Consider the following 15,202-nt stretch of genomic DNA (forward strand, 5'->3'; position numbering starts at 1 on the left):
GGTGGCTAGTGGTGATCGTGGTGGATGGTTACTGGGAGTTACCTAATTTGCGGGCCGATAAAGTAAAGTCCGCGGGAGAGCAGGCGAATGCCCAGTCTCCCAGCGCGCACACAGGCCACTCTCCTGTGCGCGAGATTCTTTATTCAAATTAGGTCCGGCGGTAAAAACAGGTAAAAAGAAGCGCTAGAGACACTAGCACGTCCCTAGTACCTCTTTTTGGACAGGAGCGGCGGCTGTCAGCGGGTTTGACAGCCGACGCTCAATTTTGCCAGCGTCTGTTCTCAAACCCGCTGACAGCCACGGGTTCGGAAACCGGATGCTGGCAAAATTGAGCGCCGGTTTTCAAGCCGCGAGCCAACTTCAAAAATTTTTTTTTTTTTTTACTTTTTGTAACTTTTCTGGACCTCCGACTTAATATCGCCATGATATTAAGTCAGAGGGTGCACAGAGAAATTAGCGCCTATCTTTGGGTAGGAGTTAATTTCTGAAAGTAAATTGTGCAGCTTGGCTGCACATTTTCCTTTCTGAATCGCGCGGGAATACCTAATAGGGCCATCAACATGCATTTGCATGTTGCAGGCGCTATTAGGTTCGGGGGGGTTGGACGCGCGTTTTCGACCCCTTACCGAATAAGGGGTAACGCACGCGCGTCCAATCGCGGGTTAACAGTGTGCTCCGCCGGAGCGCACTGTACTGTATCGGCCCATTAGTGTATCTGGGCTCGGGCATGTGTTGTGATATGTAATAAAGCTGCGGCCCTGTTGATTCCAATTTGTTGTCTGTGTTTTTATTAACTTTGTAAAAGGGCAAATGCCAGTGTGCGTATGTCCTGGCTACCTATATTATATGTGCTGCAGTGACTGCTTCAGGATCATGCTCTCTCCTCCTGTTCCCTGAAGAACAGGAGGCGAGGGGTCAGAACAACAGAGGCAGAGAGAATGCTCTCTGCTCTGACTGTTTCAGGCTCATTCCACTTTTCTCTGCAGGCTGCCTAGAGGGGAGGGACTGGAGCAGAGCGCTCCTGCAGCTCTTCTCAAATCTGAAAAGAAGCAGTGGAATTGCATTCCAGGCCATGCCCCCCCCCCTCCCCACGAATTAAGCCCTGCATTCAGTTGAAAAATAACTGTTGTCTGTCCATAATGAGAACTTCTCATATTTTTTCTCTATAGTTGATATTTTTAACTTGTGCTGTACCATATTAAATGAGTTGATTTTGCAATGAATAAGACTGAACACTTTTATTTTACCAAGAGGAGTGCCAGATACTTGTTTTATTTAAAACTGTTTATATTCTGCTTCTACATACAATTGTTCTAGGTGGATCACAACTGAACCATTAAAACCAATCAGTCATTTATTTACTACATGCTTTTACAGCAGATGAGATCAAAGCATGTTACAATACGGCAGAAAAGGGCCTGCACCGATAACGTTATAACATAAAATGGGGATAATGCCACAGATACAGTGCGAGTCAACTAGAGAGAGTGCAAAGAAGAGTAACAGGCCATTTGCAAAAACAGCGTCACATATAAACACATATATAATACAATTCCAAATATATGTTGAGTAAAATTATTCTGAACCATATTTAAAAAAAAAAAAAAAAAGTAAATATGAGATTAATGCTGCTGTTGCTTCTAAATGCATCATTCCCTGTATGTACCCAGATCAGTCCAGACTCCTCGGTTTTTCCTCCCCTCCAGCAGATGGAGACAGAGAAGTTTTGACAGACTCTGCCCTATACCCTGAGGTGCCACCCACAGTCCGTCAGTATTACTCTGTGTCCAGCAGATGGTAGAGGTGCAAAATTCACAGTCTGAGCTGTTTTACTGAGTTAGTAGAGGTTGTAGGCAGATTAGTTTAAAAAAAAAAAAAAGAGCAAAAGGTAAAAGTAAAGGAAAAAGAGAAGACCAATTTCAAAGGAATTCAGGTACAGGAATGAGAGAGCTTTCAGCCTCCCAGGGGTTGCCAGGCCCTGAGGGGACCATCCCCCCTGGTTTCTGAGGCAGCTGCGGCTAGGGGGTTGAGGACCCTAAAGCCAATTTTCAGCAGCTCCTGGGGTGATACTGGGGAGCCTGGATCACTCACCCTAGATGGACCCAGGACTCTGAGGCGGCAGGTTTAGGTTATTAAAAAAAAACAAAAACAAAAAAACAGAAGTTTTCAGCCAGTCGAGTTTGATTTCTTGTACTCTCCTTTTCCCTTCTTGTTCATGGGTAATTTTGGTGCCAGCGGGGTTCTTTTTTGTTCACAGCTGTTTTCTTTTCTTGAGCCGCGGAGATCAGCCTGCCGCACATGCGGTTTTCCTGGGACGGCCTCTGTTCCTGCTGTCTACTGGGAGACGAGGGACCTTCAGCGGCGTCCAGGGGTGTCTTGCTCCGGGTGACTTCTTCTTCTTCCTGCCACCTCCAATTTCTCTCCCATTCCCGCTGAGTGCAGGAACGGGTGCTGTTTTGGGTCCGGTCGATGCGGTGGCACAAATCGCGGCGGGGGAGGGGATTCTCCCGTCAGTGTTATCTCCTCAGTGCCAGCTTCTGACTAGCATTGCACCACTTTTACAGGGTGCAGATGCAGTTTTTGACCCTCCTGCCCCAGGAGCTGACCCCAATGGAGATACAGACGACGACTCCTCTTCCTCTTCCTCCTCACTGTCTTCCGATTTCATTATACTGTTACATAAGGCCTTTAAGGCTTGAAGTGCTGCTGGCAAGCAGGCTGGGTTGAATATGCCCACTAAGGCCAAAAACAAAGAAACGCCCCAGAGTTGAGGAGAGCGGGGGGGGGGGGGGCAATGAAAGCAAAGCGCCCTTTGTGATCAGGGGAGTCACAGGGTGATGCAGATACGTCAGCAGATACCACGGACACAGATGATCAAGATCCTCCATCCCAGCCCCGCAGAAGGGGTCTTGGCCGTGAGTCACATGTCGCTGAGGGTGATGACCCTAAGGTGGTCCACCTCTTCAGGAGGGAGGAACTTGGTCCGCTGATTCCCGCTATTTTGAGGGAATTGAGGATCGAGGCTCCACCCAAAGAGTCCCGGTTGGGCGCGACAGATCCAGTGTTGGGCCTGAGGGGTCCTCCTACGTCCTTCCCTTTCATATTTTTCTGCCTCGGACCTGCTGTTCCGGCAGTGGGACGCCCCGGACCTGGGATTGAAGGTCTCCAAAGCAATGGACAAACTATATCCTTTACCAGAGGAGGCTTTGGAGCTCCTTCGGGTCCCCAAGGTTGATGCCGCGGTTGCGGCGGTTACAAAAAAGACCACTATTCCAGTTACTGGTGCCAAGGCCCTGAAGGATTTACAGGACCGGAAATTGGAACTGCAGCTCAAGAGGAATTTTGAGGTTTCGGCTCTGGGCTTCTGAGCAGTGATTTGCAGCAATTTTGCTTTGAAGGCCAGCCTTTGCTGGGTGCAGCAGCTGCAGGCTAATGAAGCGCTATCTGAAGAGGAAGCTCGTCAGGCTGGTCAGCTTGAGGCGGTGATTGCTTACAGTGCTGATGCTCTTTATGATTTGTTGAGAACGTCGGCCAGGTCCTTGGTTACCGCGGTTTTGGCGCTTCGGCTTCTTTGGCTGAGAAATTGGGCAGCGGATGTTTCTTCCAAGGCCCAGTTAGGTTCTCTGCCTTTCAAGGGCAAGTTGCTTTTTGGCAAGGAGCTTGAGGATATGATTCAATCTCTTGGGGAGAATAAGGTTCATCGGTTTCCAGAAGATAGACTCAGGTCAAGGGGTCCTTTGTCTTCGCGTTCTCGTTTTCGTGGGAGTCTGAGGTCTCAGGCTCCTCGCTCGGCAGTTACCTCTTTTCGGTCAAATACTAACCGGCTGCAGGCTTGGTCGCGGTCCATTCACGGGAGGCGTTTCAGTAGACCAGGTGGTACCTCCTCGGTGCAAGGAGGTAAGACTCTGCAATGATGTGCGGCAAGTCCATTCCTCTGTGCCGGTGGTAGGAGGCAGATTGTCTCTGTTTTACGAGGAATGGACCACACTCACCTCAGCCAAATGGGTCCTCTCTGTGATAAAACAAGGCTATGCTTTAGATTTTGCACGCCGTCCCTGGCACCAGTTCCAGGTCTCTCCATGCGGTTATGCAACAAAGCGGGCGGTAACAGAGACCTTGCAGCATCTTCTAGATCTCAGCGCAATTGTACCAGTTCCTCCAGTGGAGCAGCGGAAGGGCAGGTACTCCATTTACTTTGTGGTGGCCAAAAAGGAAGGCCCATTCTGGCCCATTCTAGATTTAAAGCGAGTCAACTGATGTCTTCAGATCCCTCAGTTCCGCATGGAGACTTTATGGTCTGTCATCGCTTCCATGCGAACAGGGGAATTCCTGGCGCCCTTGGATCTGACAGAGGCCTATCTGCACATCGGAATTCGGACAGACCACCAAATGTTCCTGAGGTTCTCCATCCTCAGCCAGCATTATCAGTTCCAGGCCTTGCCTTTCAGGCTGGCCACCGCACCCAGAAAGTTCACCAAGGTGATGGTGGTGGTGATGGCTGCCCAGCTACGGCGGGAAGGGTTCCTGGTACATCCATACTTGTACGACTGGCTGATTCGGGCAAAATTGGAAGAGACTTGCCGGTTGGCTATACACCGCGTACTCCAGTTGTTGCAGACGCTGGGCTGGGTAGTCAACTACACCAGTTGATTCCCTCCCAGTCGGAGTTCCTGGGGGCTCTGTTCAACACGCAACAGGGCAGAGTGTTTCTCACGGAGGATCGCATGATCAAGCTACAAGGTCAAATTCAAGTCTTGTTGTCCAAACCAACCCCGTAAGTCTGGGATTATTTGAGGGTCCTGGGTTCCATGACGTCTACTCTGGAATTGGTCCCCTGGGCCTTTGCTCATATGCGCCTTTACAGTCAGCGTTGCTTTCTCGGTGGATTCCAGTATCCGAGCTATTCCACCTGCCTCTGCCGTTAACCGATCTCGAGAAGTCCAGTCTGGATTGGTGGCTCTGCTGAGACAACTTGAGCCGCGGAGTTCCCCTGGAGGACAGTACTCACCACAGATACCAGCTTCTCTGGTTGGGGGGCAGTGTGTCTCCAGCAATCTGTGCAGGGGCAATGGTCTCCAGAAGAATCTTGGTGGTTGATCAATCGGCTGGAAACCTGGGCCATGTGCTTGGCATTACAATCCTTCCTCCCGCTCCTCCACGGGAGGTCAGTCCGAATCCTGTCCGACAGTGCAACCTCAGTGGCTTACATCAACCCCCAATAGGGACCAAGAGTCAGGCAGTGGCAGCAGAGGCTCAACAATTAATCAATTGGGCGGAGCAGCATTTAGTCAGCATAGCGGTGTCCCATATTGCAGGAGTCTACAACGTCCACGCAGATTTTCTCAGCCGTCACCGTCTCAATCCAGGCGAATGGCAGCTTGCCAATGGAGCTTTTCAGTCCATCTGCGACATGTGGGGCACACCCAGGATGGATTTGATGGCAACGTTCCGGAATGCCAAGGCACCCCGCTTCTTCAGTCGCCAACAGGAGACAGGAGCAGAGGGGGTAGATGCTCTAGTTCTTCCCTGGCCCGCAAACGTTCTCCTTTATGTGTTTCCACCATGGCTTCTGATCAGCAAAGTACTCAGACGAGTGGAGCGGCATCCGTCCGATGTGATCCTCATGGCTCCGGAGTGGTCATGGCTCCCCTGGTTTGCAGATCTGGTCAACCTGGCAGTGGACGGTCCGCTACAATTTCCGGATCTCCCGAACCTTCTACATCAGGGGCCCGTCTGTTTCGACCAGATAGATCGCTTTAGTCTAGCGGCTTGGCTTTTGAGAGGCAGCATCTGAGAGGCAAGGGCTATTCAGATGCCGTGGTAGCCTCGCTGTTAAGATCTCGCAAGACGTCCACTTCTCTCTCGTATGTCTACGTAAGGAAAGTCTTTGAGTCATGGTGTATGGAGCATCAGGTTGCTCCAACTCAGGCGACTGTCTTCGATATTCTGGGTTTCTTGCAAGATGGGCTAGCCAAGGGATTGTCTTGTAATTCCTTGAGAGTGCAGGTGGCAGCTCTTGGTTCTCTGTACAGTCCCATACAAGGGGTGACGTTGGCGGCGCATCCGGATGTGGTTCGTTTTCTTCGGGGGGTCAAGCATTTGCGGCCGCCGGTGCAGCTACCTTGTCCTTCGTGGAGTCTAACTTTGGTCCTTACGGCCTTGTGTTCAGCACCCTGTGAGCTGTTAAAGCAGATGACGTTAAAAGACCTCACCTTAAAAGCTGCCTTTCTGGTGGCTATTACGTCTGTTCGTAGAGTGTCTGAGCTCCAGGCTCTCTCTTGCAGGGAACCCTTCTTAAGGATTTTGGATTCTGGAATATCTTTGCGGACGGTTCCGTCTTTTCTCCCAAAGGTGGTTTCCTCGTTCCATTTGAATCAATCAGTGGAACTTCCATCTTTCTCAGACCTGGACCGTTCGGATCCTCTTTCTAAGGATTTGAGGAAACTGGATGCTCGCAGAATTTTACTGAATTACTTGGAAGTCATGAACAGTTTTCGAGTTTTGGATCATCTGTTTGTGCTGTGGAGTGGCCCAAAACGAGGCAATATGGCATCTAAGACCACTATCGTCCAATGGCTGAAAGAATCTATATCTTCAGCATATTTGCTACGTGGTAAACCTTTACCGGTAGGTCTTAGAGCTCATTCTACCCGCTCCCAGGCGGCGTCTTGGGCGGAATGTCAGCAGGTTTCACCACAAGAGATTTTCAGGGTGGCTACATGGAAGTCTTTGCATACTTTTGCGAGGCATTACAGGCTGGATGTCCAGGACCCTGGTACTGAAGGATTTGGAGAAGGTGTGCTCAGAACAGGCCTCTCTGGATCCCATCCCAGGTAAGAAGAGCTCTGGTACATCCCAGGAGTCTGGACTGATCCGGGTACTTACAGAGAAAGGAAAATTGGTTCTTATCTGATAATTTTCGTTCCTGTAGTACCACGGATCAGTCCAGAGTTTATGGCATACAGGAAACAGAGAGTCAGCTCGTTCACAGTTTTTTGTTATTAATTATGGTCTGCATAAGAAAATTGCATGAAAATATTCAAAGCTCCTGATATACTCCAGATTATTTTTTCTTAAGCTATTCTGCTCAATATTTAGGAAGAGACTAATAGCACACTTAATTAAGCGGACTAAAATTTTAGAGTTTTGTGTATCATTCAAATGGAAATTAGGAGAGACCCCCATATCTTACTGCCTAACAACTGCACATTTTCAAAATGGTAGTTAGCTGGAAAAACACTAACAGCAATGCTTTATTCTCACTAGAGCAAACCTGTTTGTCACTAGATTAGTAGCTGTCATTGTCATCTTTTCTCTACAGCTAGGCATCTGTGGTTTACATCTCCATTTTTTTGTGAATGGCATTTGGCAAAAGTCTCATAACTTAGCAGTATGGATGGAATGCCTGTAAATGGGACGCATTGTAGTGTGATCCTACATACAAGTATTAGGAACCTAGGCATACCCTGTTCCATTTTCTTTTCTTCTGTTATTTTGCAGCAAGTTTAAAACCTACAATATACCAACTTCCATAACTTTAAAATGAACTTGCTCTATGCCATCTGTTTAATTATAAATGTTCTTTTGCAGCATATGTTTTGTTAAGCAGACTTCATATTTAAATGCATCATTTGCATTTTTGTGCGGAGAGAATGTCAATGCAGCATGTCAGAAGCTTTAGGAACTTAAGGTTTTCCCACTGAAACATGTGCCATTAATTATGACCATGTCTCTAGATTCTCACTACCTTACAGTTGCAGTAGTGGCCACAGAATCTGGACCACAGCGGGAGACCACACAGTAAACGGAGCTGCTTCTGGCTGCTTGTGCATGGCTGTTGATTCCTTCAGTGGCTTCTCTGGGGCTGCTGACAGCTCATGTGAGGCCTTCTTTGATGGCCATCGCAAGATGGCTCCCGCTTATATTCCCAGTAGGGTCTTCGCTGCTATGCACTAGTCTAACCCCCCGCTTTCATCATGCGCTACAGATTCCCATTCTGCCCACTTTGCCTTCCATTTTTCTTGGAATATTTTCTAACGAATTCTGCCTTCCAGAATAAATAATAAGCAATGCAAAACCATATTGTGGGCATTTAAAACAATGTTTGTTTATTTCATTTGCCTTTTCAAATATAGTCTCATAAATTACTATGAAAACAGGAGAAGCAAACTGAATACAAGCCGCATGAAAAATGCTTGCAGGTGTTTTGCATCATTGATATCTCACTTTGTGGTACAATTCTGATTTTTTTTCTCTTTGCATACTTGATTAGGCATATTTAACCTGCCATGAAATAAAAAATGATCAAAACACTGGTGAAATCAATTATTTTTATTTTCACATAACATCTTTGTAGTAATTTTTAATCTTATTGTACAATGAAGAAAAGCAGACAAAGTACTGTAAAAGAAAAAAACCTCAGACAGCTCACTTTGGATTAACTTTATACACCAGTGAGAATATTGAGTTTACAACTGCCATCATAGGAAAGAAACCCATTCAAATGCCAATATTCACATCAACTTGCAAATAAAACTGCAGTATTATTGAACTAGATGATTGCACATTCTCAAAATGGCACAGCTGAAAAAATAACACTTTATTATCAAGCAGGAAGAATGTACATTGTCAATATGGTACTTATCTGAAAAAACACTGATGTGTGCCATGTTTCACAGTCGCTGCCTCACGGTAATCAATTCAATGTACTTCAAGATTAGTGCCACATAATCATTCCGAATATCCGCTCTTGGAAAAGGCTTACTAGTTCCTGCCCACCCTGAACAAGGAACGATCTGCAGTCTTTTATTCAAAGTATCTAATCAAAATTATTTTACAAAAACATCCAATCAATTTTGCAAATTTTTTTCAAAAGACATAACTAGCTCCCCTCAACAGCCACATTCTGTTTATTTGGAGACAGGGAGCATAAACTATCCTCTTTTGCTCATGTTGAATCAGTAAATGATCTTGTGGGTTAGGGAGAACCAGATCGATCATACAGCAGGGTTAATCTGTAAAAAGATGTTGAGTCAAACAATGTTCAACTAAAAAGAGCATCATTTCTTTTCCTTGATATACAGCTTTTATGTTCAGACAGCCAAATTTTTAATGGCAGAGTTGTTTTACCCACATAAAGAAGCTTGCATGGACAGATAAATATATACACCACATATGAAGTTTCACAAGTAGAAGAATACTTCAACTTAAAACATTTTAAGGAAGTAGAATATTCAAAATTTTTAGCGATAAAATTATAAGATAAAAATATCTGGTTTAAAAACTTACGCACGTAAAACCTCAGGATTTAGGCGCGTGCGCCAGGCCAATTTTCAAAGGGCCCGGCCACGTGCATAAACCCCCGGGACACGTGCAAGTCCCAGGGCTAGCCAACGGGGCAGTCCAGGGGCGGGGCTAGAGATGCTCGACATGGCGGCCATTTGCCGTTGTGCCAGGGGATCACGCGCCGGCAGGGTGCCGGCGCTCACAACTTGCTCATGTTCCGAAGCAGGAGCAAAAGGTAAGATAAATTTGGGGGTATTTAGGATTGGGATAGGGGGAGGGCAGGGAAGGGGAAGGGGGGTAGGGAAGTTCCCTCCCAGTCCGCTCCTTAATTGGAGCGGCCTGGGAGGGAACTGGGGAAGGCCCTGATGCGTCGCCGCACATAAATGCCAGCGCGCGCATGTTATAAAATCACACTTCCATGTGTGAGCGCTGGGTAGCGCGCGCACACCTTTTGAAAATCTATCCCATAATGTCCTTAAGCTCTGTGACCCACGGTGTCCATTAAAGGAATCGGACATACCCATCACAGGTAGCAAAAGGAGACTAATCTATCTCTTAAATTATACCTTCTGCTATAAGCAAAACATCAAGAAGAAACAAACCATGGATGTAAAGAAAGAATCTTCCAATGTTTCTTCCTAATAGAAGCAATCCTAAATGAAAGATTAACATTTTTCAGAACTTCAGGGAGCCCAGGACTGAGTTTTTAAACTCTGAAGTCAGGCAGCTGGATTGGACTGCCTTTGGAAAAGCAGGTGTGCAGGGAAAAGCCTAGTGTTACAGAGCTCTGTTTTAGAGCGCTACCCACTGCTGCGCAGGAACAGGCACGGCCTACTTGGACTGCCCCTGGAGAAGCAGTGGTGCTAGGGAAGCCGAGCTATGATTGAACTGTGTTTGAGAGCCTTGTCCTTTCCAGTGCTGAGCTGTGGAAAGCAGTGGCTGGAGGAACTGAGGGGGGGACCTCATTGTTAGTAGGGTACTATTACCCGCAACTGCTGGGTGTATTGAACTCTACGCTGGGGTGGAGTGCTAGTGGCATTATACTCTTTCCAGGTATCCTGCAGAGGGAATCAGATGGCAGAAGCTCTAGCAGTGTGCTGGGGAACACCTACTGGACGACTGGACCCTTGGTCTGACCCAGTATTTCAATTATGCACTTATGATAAAAGGAACCTGGGGTCCAAAACGCTATCGTCAATTTGACCATTAAAAATCTGGCTGTCTGAATGTAAAAGCTGATTAATCAAAAAAGGAATTGATGCACCTTTAGCTGAACATTGTTTGACTCAACATCTTTTTACAGTTTTACTCTGCTGTGTAATTGATGTGATTCTCCCTAACCCTCATGAAGGGAGATTGAGGACGTTTATTGATTCAGTTTGAGCAAAAGTGTATACATAGTTTATGCTCCCTGTCTTCAACTGGACTGAATGTGGCTATTGAGTGGAGCCAGTTGTTATAATACTGTCTTTTGAAAAATCTTGCAAAGTTGATTGGATGATTTTTCAAACAATTTTAATTAGATACTTAAGAACATAACAACATAAGAAATTGCCATGCTGGGTCAGATCAAGGGTCCATCAAGCCCAACATCCTGTTTCCAACAGAGGCCAAACCAGGCCACAAGAACCTGGCAATTATCCAAACACTAAGAAAATCCCATGCTACTAATGCAATTAATTCTATAACATATACCAATGCAAGGGACGCTTGTGTTCTGGTATTACTTATGTACGGTGGCTCTTATTCAAGGACAGCCAATTTTGTGGGTGTCCTTCTTTGTAGCCCCGTCTATTAATCTTTATTATCCAAAATTCAATGTAGATTTTCGTGTTTTTCTAGTTTTTTCGTTTTCTTTTTATCTAAAAAGAACCCCTTATCTCCCCGTTTTATGAGGCGACCCGCTACTTGTTTGTCAATACTTATCAGGGCATCCGTCTCAATTGCTTCTCACGGGAATCGCGTCTGCCTGCCCGACATGGGCCATGTTTCGGCACTCTTGTGCCTGCTTCAGGGGCTACGGGGGGGGGGTTGTGCTGTGTCCTAAACAGGTACTCGATATCTGTTAGTTCTCCGGCTATAAAAATAACACAGTTAATTCTCATCTTCGGTCTATTACAGCAGACTTTTTCATATACCGATTACACATTAAAAAATACTTACTGTCATGTTGACCATGTTCCTACTCGTGGACGGCGCCTACCTTCTGTGTCTGGGGCGCGCTTGCCTATTCCGCTTTTTATACTAACCATGGGTCCACACCCATTAATTTCGTGAAACCGAGACTAACTATAGTGAGGCGGGTCGCCTCATAAAACGGGGAGATAAGGGGATCTTTTTAGATAAAAAGAAAACGAAAAAATAGAAAAACACGAAAATCTACATTGAATTTTGGATAATAAAGATTAATAGACGGGGCTACAAAGAAGGACACCCACAAAATTGGCTGTCCTTGAATAAGAGCCACCGTACATAAGTAATACCAGAACACAAGCGTCCCTTGCATTGGTATATGTTATAGAATTATTATTGAAGGGAAGAGGTTGGTTGATGAACTGATGCAATTAATAGCAGTGGCTATTCCCTAAGTAAATGTGATTAATAGCCATTAATGGACTTCTCCTCCAAGAACTTATCCAAACCTTTTTTGAACCCAGCTACACTAACTGCACTAACCACATCCTCTGGCAACAAATTCCAGAGCTTTATTGTGCGTTGAGTGAAAAAGAATTTTCTCCGATTAGTCTTAATTGTGCTACTTGCTAACTTAAATATAAGACTGCAGATTGGTCCTTGCTCAAGGTAAGCGGGAAATTAAAAGCCTTTTCCAGGAACAGATGTTTGGAGTGATTGTGTGACACACAGCTTGAAGTAGGTTGAGTTGATTGCCCTGAAGCAGCAATTGTTTTTTCAGATAAGCACTGTATTGACAATATGCAATCATCCTGCTTGAGAATAAAGCATTGTTGATGTTTTTCCAGCTAAGTACTGTTTTGAGAATGTGCAATTATCTAGTTCAAGAATTTAGCATTGTTGTTTGCAAGTTGATGTGAATATTGGCACTTAAAAGGGGTTTTTTTTCCTGTGATAGCAGTTCAAAGCTCAGTTTCCCAACTGGTGTATTAAATTAATCCAATGTGAGCTGTTTGAGGATTTTCCTTTTCTCTTTTTCTTTTTCTGTATAGTAGTTTGTCTACTTTTCGTAGTTTGTTGCAAACTAAGATTAAAAATAATAAAGCTGTTTGGTAAAAATTTAAAAAAGATTTCACCAATGAGGTATATTATCTTTTGTTTTTATGGCACTATCATCAGTGGGATGATTTTTGGTTGGTGCGTGGCGATAACCTATTTAAATAGAAAATATATTTTCATCGTGATCCATTAAAATATTTCTTCACTGAGAAGATAGTTGACACTTGGCATGGACTTCAAGTAGAGATGATACGTGCCAAAACAGTAGCTAAATACATTAGACATAAGAACATAAGAAATTGCCATGCTGGGTCAGACCAAGGGTCCATCAAGCCCAGCATCCTGTTTCCAACAGAGGCCAAACCAGGCCACAAGAACCTGGCAATTACCCAAACACTAAGAAGATTCCATGCTCTTGATGCAATTAATAGCAGTGGCTATTCTCTAAGTAAACTTGATTAATAGCCGTTAATGGACTTCTCCAAGAACTTATCCAAACCTTTTTTGAACCCAGCTACACCAACTGCACTAACCACATCCTCTGGCAACAAATTCCAGAGCTTTATTGTGCGTTGCGGATCTTGTTGATGGAGGAAGGGAGAAGAGTACACATTAAATAAGACCTATGATAGCATAGTAGGCAGGCACAAATGGATAGACTGGGTGAATCATGTAGTCCTTACCTCCCAACGTTCTGGGCGGCATATTCAAAGCGCATTTAGCGCGCAGTAGTTGGATAAGTAGGACCTGTTCGGCTATCTAGCGGTCCACTGAATATCTGGGTATATTCAGCGACTGCTAGATAGCCGGATAAGACACTTATCCAGCTGTCTCTTAGCCGCAGTGGGCGGATCAGGGTGGAGCTACTTATCCTTTTAACCGGATATAATATATCTGGCTAAGCAGCGATTTGTGCGCAGATATTCAGCTGTATAGCCGTGCTGCTGAATATCCCTTCTAACTTAGCCAGATACGGCTGAATATCGGGCCCTTTATTTTTATTTTTTAACCACTGCAATGCATGGAAGAAAACTAGACTTTAGTAGAATTTTCTGCTCCATGGGACCTTTTTATCAGAGCGCATTATGCATGTTTAATTCATGTTAAAGCAGCATTGGTGTGTTTGTGTTAACATTATCGCAGCTTAAATTGTTAAATGAGCTGATAATGTGCAAAGTCATGCTAATCGGCTCATTTAAATATAGCATAGCTGGCGTTATCACACGTCGTTAACTGCACCTCTAGAGGTGTAGTTAAGCATGGATTTTGTTTTTAAATTGTATATTAGTAGTGTTAGTAATGAACAATTTACTAAAGGCCTTACCCCCCCATGGTGAGTCATGCATTATCTGCACTAACATTCACATTAAAATTACATATTAGCATGCGATTTTAATGCACATTCATAAAAAATAATTTAACTTGAATAGGTTTCTGCTATTGGAATTTTGGTATGCAACAGCTTTTAAAGAGGGAGGCTATACTTAGCATAACTTATAGTGTGCATGTGTGGAAAAAGAAATGTTGGATATGAGGCAAAGGATAAGGAATGAGAGTAAATATACCAAGAAAGAGTTTTATATGGAAAATGTAGTTTTGACAAATTAAAATCAGATGCTTCCACACTAGAATATATGATTTGTGATTTAAAAATGGTCTTTGGCGCACTAACCTAAATGTCAATTTTTATATTTGTTTTCATAGATAATGAAGCCAATGGACTTGCCTGCTGTAGAATACTTAGCTGTGCTCTGTTTTCTGGTGGCCTTCCATGACTGCTTTGTTTATTTTGCAGGATTTAACCCTGTTTGGGAGGAGACCTTGACATTTACTGTGCATATGCCTGAAATTGCTTTGGTTCGGTTCCTTGTTTGGGATCATGACCCCATTGGTCGAGACTTTGTAGGACAGCGGACTGTGGCTTTTGGCAGCCTTATGCCTGGTTAGTGCAGTTTTCTGGACTTAAAATTAATATTTAGTTGAAACATTATAAGAATGTGTCAATTTTCTTATGGCAGTAGTTGATAGTGAATAAAATGTCTTTAAGAAGCAAATCCAAGTTATAAAAAGTTACTTCATTTTAGAACATTTTTTTTAAAATTTTCATTAGGTTATCGCCATGTGTATTTGGAGGGATTGACAGAAGCATCTATATTTGTTCATATAACAATTAATGAAATCTATGGGAAAGTAAGTAACACTTGAAAAAAAAAAATTAATTTCTAATCCAACCCGTTCACATTGTTATGATCATAATGGATTGAGACTTTAACTGGAAGTCTCGCAAAACTGTACTCCTGTTATGTTAATTATATCCACATCTTGTTAGCAAATGCAATGCAACTTAATTTTTAATTTTCATAAGTAAGTTTGCAGCATCTGTAATCATAGAATTATTGCTGGATGGGGCATAGTGGGCAGGAACATTTTAACAATGAAAGCTTTAGGTTTAACGTGCCATGTTATTGTTACTGCTGATTTAAACTGTTCAATGCTTTTTTGATGTTCTAAAATCTGATGTCGATTTTGTAGATATTTCTGCAGAAATAATTAGTTTACCACAGATCTAGCTATTTTATTATAAAAAATTACAAGAACTGAGAACTGGACTGAATTTTAATTTGCATTAAAAATGCACCAGAAAGAATTTGTTTTTCAGCAGTATGATAGCTTTGCTCATATCCATTTTTTAGTAGTCTATGCATACTTAAGTCTAACACACAAG

General features: G+C 44.1%; 1 protein-coding gene across 3 annotated transcripts in view; it reads left to right on the forward strand.

The window, feature by feature from the left end:
- Positions 1-15,202, forward strand: part of PLCH1 (phospholipase C eta 1) — a 342,167-nt gene that overhangs the window by 314,943 nt on the left and 12,022 nt on the right. For all 3 annotated transcript variants that reach the window (XM_029616576.1, XM_029616579.1, XM_029616578.1), the window contains exons 20-21: positions 14,273-14,419; positions 14,588-14,667. In XM_029616576.1, coding sequence (XP_029472436.1) covers positions 14,273-14,419; positions 14,588-14,667 — 227 coding nt within the window. The remainder of the gene's footprint in view (positions 1-14,272; positions 14,420-14,587; positions 14,668-15,202) is intronic.

Source organism: Rhinatrema bivittatum, chromosome 9, assembly GCF_901001135.1.
Source record: "Rhinatrema bivittatum chromosome 9, aRhiBiv1.1, whole genome shotgun sequence".
Lineage (NCBI taxonomy): Eukaryota > Metazoa > Chordata > Amphibia > Gymnophiona > Rhinatrematidae > Rhinatrema > Rhinatrema bivittatum.